Below are 11,549 nucleotides of genomic sequence, written 5' to 3' on the forward strand. Positions count from 1 at the left end.
ATGGCCATCTCCAGAAAGGCTAACACTGTATTTAAATTAATAAATACAAGGTGAGAATTTAGCCAAGTGGGACCAGACGTTCATCTTTTAAGTCTTGTTCAGGATTAAAGAGGAAAACTCCAAGGGCCACATTTTTTAAGTCTTCGTCTATTCACCCACTCAGGGCTCAGGTGCAGACATGTGTTTCTCTCTGCCAGCCACCCCCAGGTCCACAGCCTGCTAATGCTCGTGTCTTGGATTTTATGGGCAGCCGCAAGGTGAGTATGGGTGGAAGCTGAGGCATTGCCATGCCATTTATGAAGTGCTTATATGCCAGGTACTTCCCATATATGAAGTCATTCAATCCTCCCAACAGCCCTGCATAGCTGTGGGGTGGGTAGTATTCTCTCCACCTTACAAATGACAAAACTGAGACTCAGGGAGCTCAACTGACCAACTTGCTCAAAGTCAGCTAGTAAACACCTGGCTCCATCTCACTCCACAGGTCACAGCTCTTCATTACTGCTTCGATTTCACCAAGATGACCTCCTGATGCACACTAAAGCTCTGCTGATGCTCTGGCCCCCTTGCCCAAGGGTATACTGGAATCATATGGGAGAGGGGAGCCCAACCTCATCTAGGACACTGGAGGCAATGTTCCAACTGTGTTCTGACGGAGGACTTGACATTAATGTTGGAGGCCAAGGATGCGGCACACAGGAAGGTCTAAAAGCAAGTGAAGGCATACATTTCCAAGTATCAGTGTACAGCCCAGTGCAGGATGCAGGAAAGAGCGATAAGACAGGAGAGGCAGCTAGGGAGTAGATTCAGGGGTTGGAAGGGAGGAAGCCTGGTTAATCAGCCTGGACTTCATTCTAAGGGCAATTAGGAAGCCACTGAAGGATTGAAAGAAGGGAGTGTCAGGATCTGATTTGCATTTTTGGAAGATCCCCCTGGCTGCAGAAGGGAGTATTAAGCCCAACACACACGCATTTTCAAGTTGGTTTACAATGGAAGGCTTCACATGCCAAGACCCAACTGCCCAGGCTCTTGGGGGCCACGCTTCAGCTCCACTTTGAGCCAGTACATTCCGTTACCTACTTGGCTCTAGTCCACAGCACCTTGGAATCCCTTAGTGAGGGTGTGGCGTCAGCTATAAATTCCAGATTTCATCTCCAGAAGACACACAGGCAGAGAAAGCCCTGCTACCCTCTTAGACAGGTGGGGCGTCCTCTGCTTCTTCTTTCTGTGTCTTGATAACTTGTTTATTTTTAACATTTTTTTTCTTTTCTTCTTTTCTTTTCTTTTTCTTTTTCTTTCTTTTTTTTTTTTTTTAGAGAGAGAGTCTCACTCTGTCACCCAAGCTAGAGTGCAGTGGCACCATCATAGCTCACTGCAGCCTCAAACTCCCCTGGGCTCAAGTGAATCTCCTGCTTCAGCCTCTTGAGTAGGTGGGACTACAGGCATGCCACCACACCTGGCTAATTTTCTTAGTTTTTGTAGAGACAGGGTCTCGCTATGTTGCCCAGACTGGTCTTGAGCTCCCGGCCTCAAGCAGTTCTCTTGCCTCAGCCTCCCAAAGTGCTGGGATTACAGGCATGAGCCACTGCGCCCAGTTTATTTTGAACAATTATTAAAAATACAGAAAAGGATAAAAAAGAAAATTTAATCACCCAGAAACACACATGACAAAGATGACCACTGCTCACACAGTGTGTATTTCTCTGTCTGATGACATGTTACTTGGCTACTCTGGCCCTGAGTCTTCCTGGTCTACTCCACGTATATTATGTATACAAGTGTAGATTGTGTCAATTTCAAGTGAACATAACACAACAACTGAAGCATATTCCTATTTTCAATTAAAAGAATATTCTTAAAAACATTTTAAGCATGTTTTTGGTGAATGTAAAACATGTCACCACATGGGTGATGGCACCAAAGTCCTGTCTTTAAGAGTGGCTGGGTCCTGCTCCCTGAGCCCACCTCCAGCCAGTGGGGCTGGCTTCTGGGTGGGACCATCAGCATCCTTAGCTGTCCTAACACCCTGTCAGCTTGGTCATGTGTGTGTCGTACTTAAAGCCAATGCTTAGAAGCTCTGTGTTCCAGGGCCTAGCTGGAGGGCATAGACTTGAACTGACTGCCAGCTCCTCCCATTGCAAGCCTGGCAGCTGCCCCTGCTGTTGAAGATGTTTTCTATGAGCTCTCTCCCTCTATCAGGTGAGAGCCTCAGGAAGCCACCTATGCCACATGCCAAGAACTCACCATCTTCCTCCTGACCCGTCCCCCTCCTCTTTCCCAAGCTCAATGGAAGGCACCAACTAACAAACTGCCCAAACGCCAAATCAAGAAGGGTCCCCTGTTGGCATCTGACCATATGTACACACACATACACACACTTACATATGTACATTTGTATGCAAATGTGATATCGCACATTGGAAACTACTCAGACCACCTGACTTCTTAGGGGCAGGCGACAGAACCATGGGGATGCAAGAACCGGGAGAGAGCTGTGGAGCAAGAGCCAGCCGGGCTCATCCGTTCACACCCTGCTCATCGTATCATCTCCGTGTCCGGCTCCTGGCAGGTGCTTCTGGGACAGGCCTGGGAAGCATCCACATGAAAAGCTAAAGTCCCAGATAACAGGAAAAACAGATGATCATGGCAGCAATGCCACCCCTGTGTATTGACTAGTGTCTACACATTATGAAGTGATTATATAGAGAAGATGTGGACTTGACGATGTGGTGAACAGAGAATCTCCAAACAGAAGTTAAGAGGAAAGTTAACCTGTTAAGAGACAGACTAGCTAGAAACAAAGCAGAAACCCGAGGACTCCGTTTTCACCTGCTCTTTCATCTGCACTCTGTGTTAATCTCAGGGCCTGGTGGACAGAGTCCTCAGCTCCAAGACATTCAGAGGGGCCTCGGACACCCACATTTCCACTGGAACCAGAGGCCACAGGCTTTGCCCTATGCTCTCCATCCTCTGCCTGAGGTTACTTCCACCTCTGGCAGCTTTTCCACTAATTTTTAAGTCCTTCACTTCAAAGAAGGAAAACTATCTTCAGGTCTTAAGTTTTTTGTGGAGACTGGGTCTCACTATGTTGCCCAGGTTGGTCTTGAACTCCTAGCCTCAAGTGATCTTCCCATCTCAGCTCCCAAAGTGGTGGGATTACAGGCATGAGTCACCGTGTCCAGACAGAGAAGGAAAGACAGCTTCAGCTTTGACTCTTCTCTCAGTGCCTAGCATAGCTTTGAATATCCTAAGGGCACAACCAGTACCTGGGGGAGTAGTCTAGTGCTGTGGGCTGTGAATAAGCTTTGGAGTCAGGTGTGTCTGGGTTGGAGCCCCAGTTCTGGGGTTACCAACCTATTGGGCGACAGAGCATGACAACACATGTCATGCACGAGGAACACTAGAGACCCTTATAAGTGCAGGAACCTCCCTTGATAAAGAAAGAAGTTTTTTTGCAAGTATCATTGTCAATGCTCGCCAATGGATGCAAAAGCAATGGGACATGTACAATTTCCTTGTAAAAATACAGGGAAATCTTTGAGAAGAAGAGTCCAGTCACATTGGAAGTAAATGAGAAGGAAAAAATGGTGCTCTCTTCTTTTTTTAATTGGCTGGCCATTACATCTTTGCTTTCACTTTGAGTGTCTCCAATGCAAGTTTTCCTTTCTTGGAAAATGTGCTGTGCTTTGTGTGCCCAAGATCCAGAGAGTCTCCGCCAGAGGAATCTGGTCTCCCCACAACACCACACATTCCATTATCTGTGACAGTTCACACCCAGATTTACTACCTGTTCATCTAACAGCCATGGGAGTCTCAGCAAAGTTAGGAAGCCCTTTTATGTTCCCCTCTGATATACAGCACAGGTGCCACACAGGACTTCAATAAAGCTTGCAAGTATCTAGGCCCACCTGGAAGTTGTCGACTGAATCCATGCAGATTACTGAGCAGGTCTGCAATAAAAATCCTGTCCAAATAGAAAATTCATTTTTTTCCTGAAAATGAAATGAAGATATGATATAAAGTATCCTTTTCTCATTTCTCCGTACTGAAAGAATAACAAGCTGGCCTTCCCCAGCAAACCTCAAGACTTCACAATGCCACTGGAAGGCCAGGCATGAACCTTGGTAAAGGATTTATTAGAAATAATAACTTTATGAACAATCATTATATTATTAGCTATAATCAATTAAATATATGAGAATTTTAAAAATTACAAAGCACGCTCTCATTTATTATCTCATTTGATCCTCATCCCTATTTTACAGATGAGCAAACTGAGGTTGGAGGAAATTCAGAGGCTTATTATGCACACGTAGCTGATACATGCAAGAGCTCAAACTGGAACCCGGGCAGCCGACTTCAAGCCAGTGTTCAGAGGCGGACTTTTGAGCTTCTCAAGAACCAGAAATGGAGATAGAGAACCAGGCAAAGTTGATTTGCCTTTCTCAAAAAAACAAATACTAGCTGGGTGGGGGCGTGATGGCTCATGCCTATAATCCCAGCACTTTGGGAGGCCAAGGCAGGCGGATCACCTGAGGTCAGGAGTTCAAGACCAGCCTGGCCAACATAGTGAAATGCCACCTCTACTAAAAATACAAAAATTAACCAGGCATGGTGACGCGCACCTGTAGTCCCAGCTACTCTGGAGGCTGAGGCAGGAGAATCACTTGAACCCAGGAGGTGGAGGTTGCAGTGAGCCAAGATTGTACCACGATACTCCAGCCTGGGCGATAGAACAAGACTCCATCTCAAAAAAAAAAAAGAAAAGAAAAGAAAAGAAAAAACAGTGACAATAGATTTTATTTCAGTCAGAATAATTCAAGGTGGGGGGAAACCATAGTTTTACTTGGTACCAATTTTTTAGGGTCAACTTTCTAAAATCAAAAAGAACAACTAAGAAAAAAAACCTGTACTAGTTAAATGTAGCTTTTCAACCAATTCTACAAGCCATAGATATGTAGTGAATGGTTATGTACAAAGACTGAAGCATTGGCTTCAAAGTGCTCACAATTTAGTAGAAGAGATAAAACAAGAACTTCTGCATGTGCACGTGTGTATGTGTGAAAGGCGCAGAGAGAGCGGTGGGGTGGGGGTGAGGAGGGGGCAGATATGAAAGGTTTCTTGCAGGTGACAGTGATGGGCTTTGACATTGAAGGAGCAAGGAATCAATGACAGGACTGCCTATTCAAAGGTGTTGCCAAAGCAGACGCAGGGGCGAGCTAACACAGATGAAGAGTGCCTGTACATAGGACACACTCGCCACTACGCGCTCATTTTTATTGTGAAAACGGGGAAGAAGCCTCAGATGGTTTTTTTTTTTTTTAAGTGTTGCCACATTGAGAAGAGAGGAGCAGAACTGGTGAGCCAGCAGCCTTTGCTGGGGTGAGCAAAAGAAATGGGGAGACACTGGAAGCTGGCTCGTGTCCCCTGCCCAGGGAGGTGACTTGCTCCAGGTTCTGAATTTCGGCTGCCGCTGCACCTGCTCTGAGACAGTCCTGCACTAGATGGTTTGCATATCACTTGCTCCTCACAGCCACCCCTCATAGAGGTGGAGCAGCAGCCGAAAATCAGAGTGTAACATCTTCTTGGCCCTCAAAACCCTGCTCTCCTGGTCTAGCCTATGGCTGGGAAGTGAGGAGAGCTCCTGGGAGCAGCCCCCACTGCTGCTACCTCTGCAGCAAGGAGGGAGGAGCTGGACTGAAAAAATGGACAGGAAGCAGGCTGGGAAAATTCCCACATCTTCAGCCCCTGCCGGCATCTCCCAGAGCTCCAGAGGGGCAGGCCCACCTCCATTTATTGAGGCTCCCAAAGTACTAAAATAAGAAGAAATGCCAAAGCAGGGATACCAAAGTTGTGGTATGTTTTAAAGGCTTGCAACAAAGAAACCAACGCTCTAATAATTCACATGCAATACAACATAAATATGCTAATCAAAAGCCAAATTGAGGCTTTACATATAAATATCCATTAATGCCACAACATATATTAGTGAAATGGTTTAGCAGCAGGACCCAGATTAAAGATGTGTGATGAGCACCGTTCTCTTTCAATTCTGTCGGCGATCGCTTGGATTGGATTTATGAAACCTTTTGGAGATAACAGCAGAAGTTGAAATTTGAGGCCTTTTGCTTTTGCAAATGAGAGTCATGGGCCGATATGATTCTAATGCCTCACTTTCCTCCCTCCATCCCGCTTTCCCCACCTCCAGACCCACCAAGCCTCCCAGTCAATCCTCCAGTCTCACGCAGATGCCCCCACCCCAAATCTCCGCTGTGATTCCAATCCTTGGATCCACAAAAAACCCTCTCCTGTCCAGGAGCAGGGTCTCCTCCTGCTGAGAGAGGAAGGCTGCAGGCTCTTCGATTACTGCTGCATAGACTGGAAAGACTGATGGAGCTGCCTGCACAGCTAAGTGGCAGAGGCCACTCTCCACATCTGGGCTTTTTTTTCTCTCTTCCTGCACTCTTCCTCCATCCCTCCTTGTGAGTGCCTGGCTCCTTGGGACACTGTGCAAACACTGTTGTTGTTACAAATGTCTAAACCCACTTGACATTTAGTGTAGCAGAGACCCTGCAAGGAACTAACTACATGCTCCGTGGTGGAATTCAGTGCACCAAAAGATTAGATGGTTCCACTGCGTGCCTACAAATCTCTATTGCTTTGAAAATGATTAGAAAAGGAAAAAAGATCAGGCTTTTTCCAGATGCCCCCAAAAGACAGTCAGTCAAAGGGTGTATTATTCACTGGAACACATGCCTGCAACCAAGACAACATCTGGGCAAGCAGAGATTAATATTATATTAATTCACTCATTCAACCATTCACTCCACCAACATCCACTGCCTGCTGCTTGTGTCAGGTACTGAGCTAGGTGTCAGGTACATAGCTATGAATAGGACATGGTCCTTTTCTTTCACCATCAGAGGATGAAGTAGGTGAACATAACTAGGGACAAGGAGACAGCTGAGTAAACACTACCCTGGGGTCTCACAGTGTTGAAGGTAGCCGGCTTAGTGTGAACCTGTCACTCAGGGCCAAGGCGTCAGCGCTCCTCTCCCTATCCACTCTTCCTTCCTTGAATTCTGCCTTCTTCCATCCTCTGCCTCACTTTTCCTCCCACCTCCCTGTCCTCTTCTCCTCCTACCCTCAAGCTCTGGGTAAACATAAAAAGCACACACATTCTTATGCCACAGGCTCCCTCAGCCCTCAAAAGCTATCATTCTTCATGCAAATGCCTGCTTTACACATGCTTTGCAATTTATTTCCATTCCAACCTTCAAAAGCAGAGGGACTTATCAGTAAATATCATAAATGCTTGATTTTTTTTAAGCTGCAGCTACAACAGCAAGTGGCTGACAAGGTTGGCTCTGCACATGCACAGCACTGAATGAAGCCCCATGAGAAGCAGGAATTGTTAGAGCTCTAGAGTTTAGCTCAGTTCCCTGTGTCGAGGTAGCTTCTATCTGTGTCAGTCAGTGCGTCACAACACCAGCCTCCTCCACCCGCCGCACACAGCACCCCTTAGCAAGTGCCTTCCCACACAATATCATCAACTGTAAAAACTGCAACCGTCGCCAAAGTTACAACCGCGGTTATTTCTACAAACGGGAGGGATGCGGTCTGCTCAGTCAGTCCCTGGTAAGTAGGTTACCCATGGGACAAACACGTTTCCTTTGAGTTAATTCAGAATGCCCTTGGCTCAGCTATCTATCCACACAAGAGACCAATATCCTGGAATAAAATGTTTGTTTGCATGTATGAGATTCTTTCTGCGTGTTGGTATAAGAAACGGAGGCTGGGTCCACACACTCTGTAGTCTGTGTGAGCAGCTGTAAAGTCCTCAGCTGCCTGATTTTAATACACTTCACCTTGAAAAATTATCTCCTTCATGAAAAATGGCTTAGTTAGACTTCACCTTATATGAACCTTTGAGTTAGCCCTAGGCCCTCTGCCTCACCAGGCCCCGTGTAAGCTTTGTTCAAATGCTCCTTTCTGCACTGCCTCCCTCACCTTTCCCTCTAGAGCTTTCCATCTGCTTGTGATTTTCAATTTTGCTATAAATTGTAACTCTATTCTCTGAGATGGCCCTCAAGACCATCCCAATGGCTGAGAAAACTCATAGCCCTTACAAAAACTGAACAAAGCATCCCTATATCCCACCCCATACCATCTCCCCGCACCCAAAGAATCTGTCCTAATAGTTTGCGTCACTGCTATCACTTTAAATGAAAATTTTCTTATCATTATATTAATCATAGCACCCAGGATACTGCATAAAATAATGAAAATCTGAATGGAAGATTTTTGAACGCTTACTGACGCAGTATGCTGCAACCGGCTAGTAAAACAAGATAACACCATTTGGGGGGAGGAATATATTAAATATTATCATCTATCACCAAAAGAAAAAAAAGAAATGAGGTTTACTATGAATGTAAAGATTAAGACCAAAGAAGCAAAAAGAATATTGAAATCACCACTTTTATATGTGTGTATTACACATATTCAGAATTCAGAGTTATATTAAAGGAAATTTTCACAGAATGGAAAGGAATCACAGGAGAGGGGGTGGGAGAGGGTTTTTTGACTATTTTCAAAAAATGATTTATGGTGTCAGGAGCGTCAAGAAGGAAGCCTGGGAGAGAGAGGTGGATGAGAACATTGAGTGAGCAGCTCGAAGAGGAGCGCCTTGGCTCCAAAAGCAGGAGGCAGGAATGGAAACACAGAGCACTCCTTACCGAGAAGAAGTTTACATTCACGCCAAGAAAGTGGGTGAGCATCGCAGCGTAGAGCCAGACTTCCCCTGCCTGACTCACAAGATGGGCTCTGGTATTTTAGACCCCCACAGAGGGACCTGAGGAGATTCTCTCTCGGTGGCACCAACCCAAACTCTGATTCATCATCCGTTTGGGAAAGGCCCCTTTTTGGTCCTCTAAAGGGGTGGTGTCTTTGTGAAACTACTATTTACACACAAGATGGCAATCCCTCAAGGGAGGTGGGGACGTCGGTTTTGGAAGGGTACAGGAAAGCCTAGAGAGTGCTGGTTACTTCCTTTGAAATCAGAGAACATCTCTAGGAAGAGGATGGATGTTGGTCTGCTGACCAGCTGTCAAGGGGTGTGTGGCCCACAGACAGCCTGCTCCCCAACACTCTGCTGTCAGCCACAGGCTCCAAACTTCTTTCTCAGAATGAGACAGTTTCAGGGAAAGAAACCGTGTTTCTTTCTCAACCAAGGCCAGAGCCTCTCCCTGGAAGCCTGAGGGGTCCAACTCCTTGCCAGGCAGCAGTGCAGGCTGGGCCCCACATCGACTTCTTCGGGTGAAAATGGCTCTCCTGAAGCCAGAGTTCAGCATCTCCGATTCCCAGAATTACACCCACGTACTCTTGGCCTCCTCCGTGGCTCTAAGGCACCCTGACTTCTGTCACCCTCCCTTCACCATCAAAGGTGTTTCTGACCTAAGGTGTTTCTCAAGGTGCTTTGATCAGGGGTAAGAGGACCCCAGACCCAAAAAGGGCTAAAAACAGCAACAGTTGCCCCTGGAGGTTTGGGTCTTTACAGGCCTATCTTGTCTCGGCACTCCGACACAGAAATACCCGGGATGCCTGCCCATGGACAGAGCTGGTCTCTGACCAGGCCTTCGGGCCAGGCTGGAGCACCAGTGCCTGGCTTCCAAAGGAACTTCCCCTCCCTGTCATGGGTGGCTCATCTTGAGTGACCTGAGCATAAGATGTTGCCAAATGCCCCGAGGAGAGGAGAAGGCGCCTTCTTTTCCGCTACCAGATCCGGAGGGTCAGGAAAGGTGCTCCCTGAGAAGGGTCAAGGAAGGTCAGGAGCCCCACTCCAGTTCAGAGACACCTGGGAAAGAAGGTCTCCGCGCCAGAGTGGATCACCTAGGGAGGCGCCGGGCAGATCTGCCCCCCCGGAGACTGGAGCCGCGTTTACCCAAACCAGCTCTCCTGGAAAGCCAGCGGGGGCGGCGCGCCCGAGCAGGGCAGCCCACCACCCGCGGCCGGTAGGCAAGGTCGGGAAAGTTGGTCCTAGAGCGCCGCGGGCCTGCCGGGCGCTGTCCAGGGTTCTGAAAGGTCTCCGCGAGCAGCGGGCGGGCGGCTCTGCGCGCCCTCAGCCTCCCGGCCACCCCGCTCTGCCCTTCCAGCCTCCTGCCCTGTCCCCTTCCCGGCCGCGCAGAAGCCTCCGTCCCTCCTCTGCGCCCACCAAGCCCTCCCCGTTCGGGTGCCCCCAACTCCGCCGCACCGGGCCCCGCGCCCCAACGCGTCCCGGGCCGCCCGACCCCTGTCCCCAGCAGCCACTTCCAGGCGCCGCGGCGCTTTCACCGCCGCCCCCTCCTACCTTCTTCTTTCGGTCACGGGAGCGGTTTCTCCGCTTCCTGTTGGATTCCTCCTTCTCCTTCTGCTCCTGGAGGGCCTGCGCCTCGATGTCTTTGATTTTCTTCAGCTGTTTGGCCGCTTGAGCCATGGCGTGTCACGGCGCTCCCGTCCCCGCCTCCTGAACCCCTAGCGCTCAGCGATCCCAGAGACGACACCCCCTAAGAAGGAGAAGGGGTCTCTGCTCCGCCGAGGGGACAGCGTCCGTGGCGCGCCGCAGGCCGGCTGCGGCGGGGCCGCGGGAAGGCGAAGGCAGCTCCGGGCGCGGAGGACGAGGGGCGGCTGCCCGCGGCCCGGGATGGCGCTGCCGCCGCGGCCGCAGCTCGTTCGCCGGCGCCCGGGACGGGCTCTGGGCTGGGCCCGCCGCCTCCCTCCCTCCGCCTCCCTCCCTCTCCTGCGGCGGCGGCGGCGGCGGCGGCGGCGCGGGGGGGCGGGGGCGGGGAGGCGGCTTGTACTGCGGCGGCGGCGGGCGGTGAGCGGCCGCGGAGGGGGCGGACTCGGGCACTCAGCGCGGGAAGGCCCGGGGGCCCGGCCGGAGCGACGAGGCTGGGCGCGCTGGGCGTCCGAACGGGGTCATGGCTAGCGCCGGGCTTCCGCCTTTGCAGAGCCCCTCGCCGTCGGGCGGCGGGAACAAAGCGGCCGATCTACCCCGGACCCCGCCGCGGGCCGCAGGGCCAAGCCCGGGAAAGAGGGCAGGCTGCGGCGGGCGGCGCGCCCCGCGCCGGGTCGACCCGGCGGACCAGCGCGCCTGGCGGCGGCGAGCGCGGCGACATCGCGGGAGCGGAGGCTCTGCCGGGAGGGCGGGCGGCAGAGGGCGGGGGGCGGGCCTGGGGCGCCCCGGGCGGCGGCCCCTGAGGGCCCGGACGCGCCACCCCCAAGCCAGCCGCGCGGTTCCGCCCCGGGCGCCCTCGGCGGGGGTCGCGCGCCTCCGGGGCTCCCTGGGGAATGCCAGTTCCCCGAGTCTCGCGCTGGGAGCTTGATTTGCCCCTTTCAGGCCATGTGGGCCTTTTCATTTGCATATTTCCCAATTATAGATGAAAACGTGTCCAGGATCAAGTAAATTGTTTTCCTTTGAGTCTTTTTGGGACAGAAGTGGAACTAGGTCCCCGCTCCAGGCCCGCCCGCCCTCCATCCCCGGCGCTCCCGCGCACCCCTCCCTGGGGACG

General features: G+C 50.7%; 1 protein-coding gene across 8 annotated transcripts in view; it reads right to left on the minus strand.

Moving 5' to 3' along the window:
• ANK1 (ankyrin 1) overlaps positions 1–10,663 on the minus strand; it is a 244,111-nt gene extending 233,448 nt beyond the window's left edge. For 5 of the 8 annotated variants that reach the window (XM_007962308.3, XM_007962300.3, XM_007962298.3 and 2 more), the window contains exon 1: positions 10,349–10,662. In XM_007962308.3, the coding sequence (XP_007960499.3) occupies positions 10,349–10,474 (126 nt within the window). In that variant the 5' untranslated portion in view covers positions 10,475–10,662. Of the gene's footprint in view, positions 1–10,348 lie in introns of all 8 variants that reach the window. The other 3 variants (XM_073018046.1, XM_037983538.2, XM_007962305.3) reach the window with 1 other exon arrangement.
• Between the last annotated feature and the right edge of the window lie 886 nt (positions 10,664–11,549).

Source organism: Chlorocebus sabaeus, chromosome 8 (genome assembly GCF_047675955.1).
Source record: "Chlorocebus sabaeus isolate Y175 chromosome 8, mChlSab1.0.hap1, whole genome shotgun sequence".
NCBI lineage: Eukaryota > Metazoa > Chordata > Mammalia > Primates > Cercopithecidae > Chlorocebus > Chlorocebus sabaeus.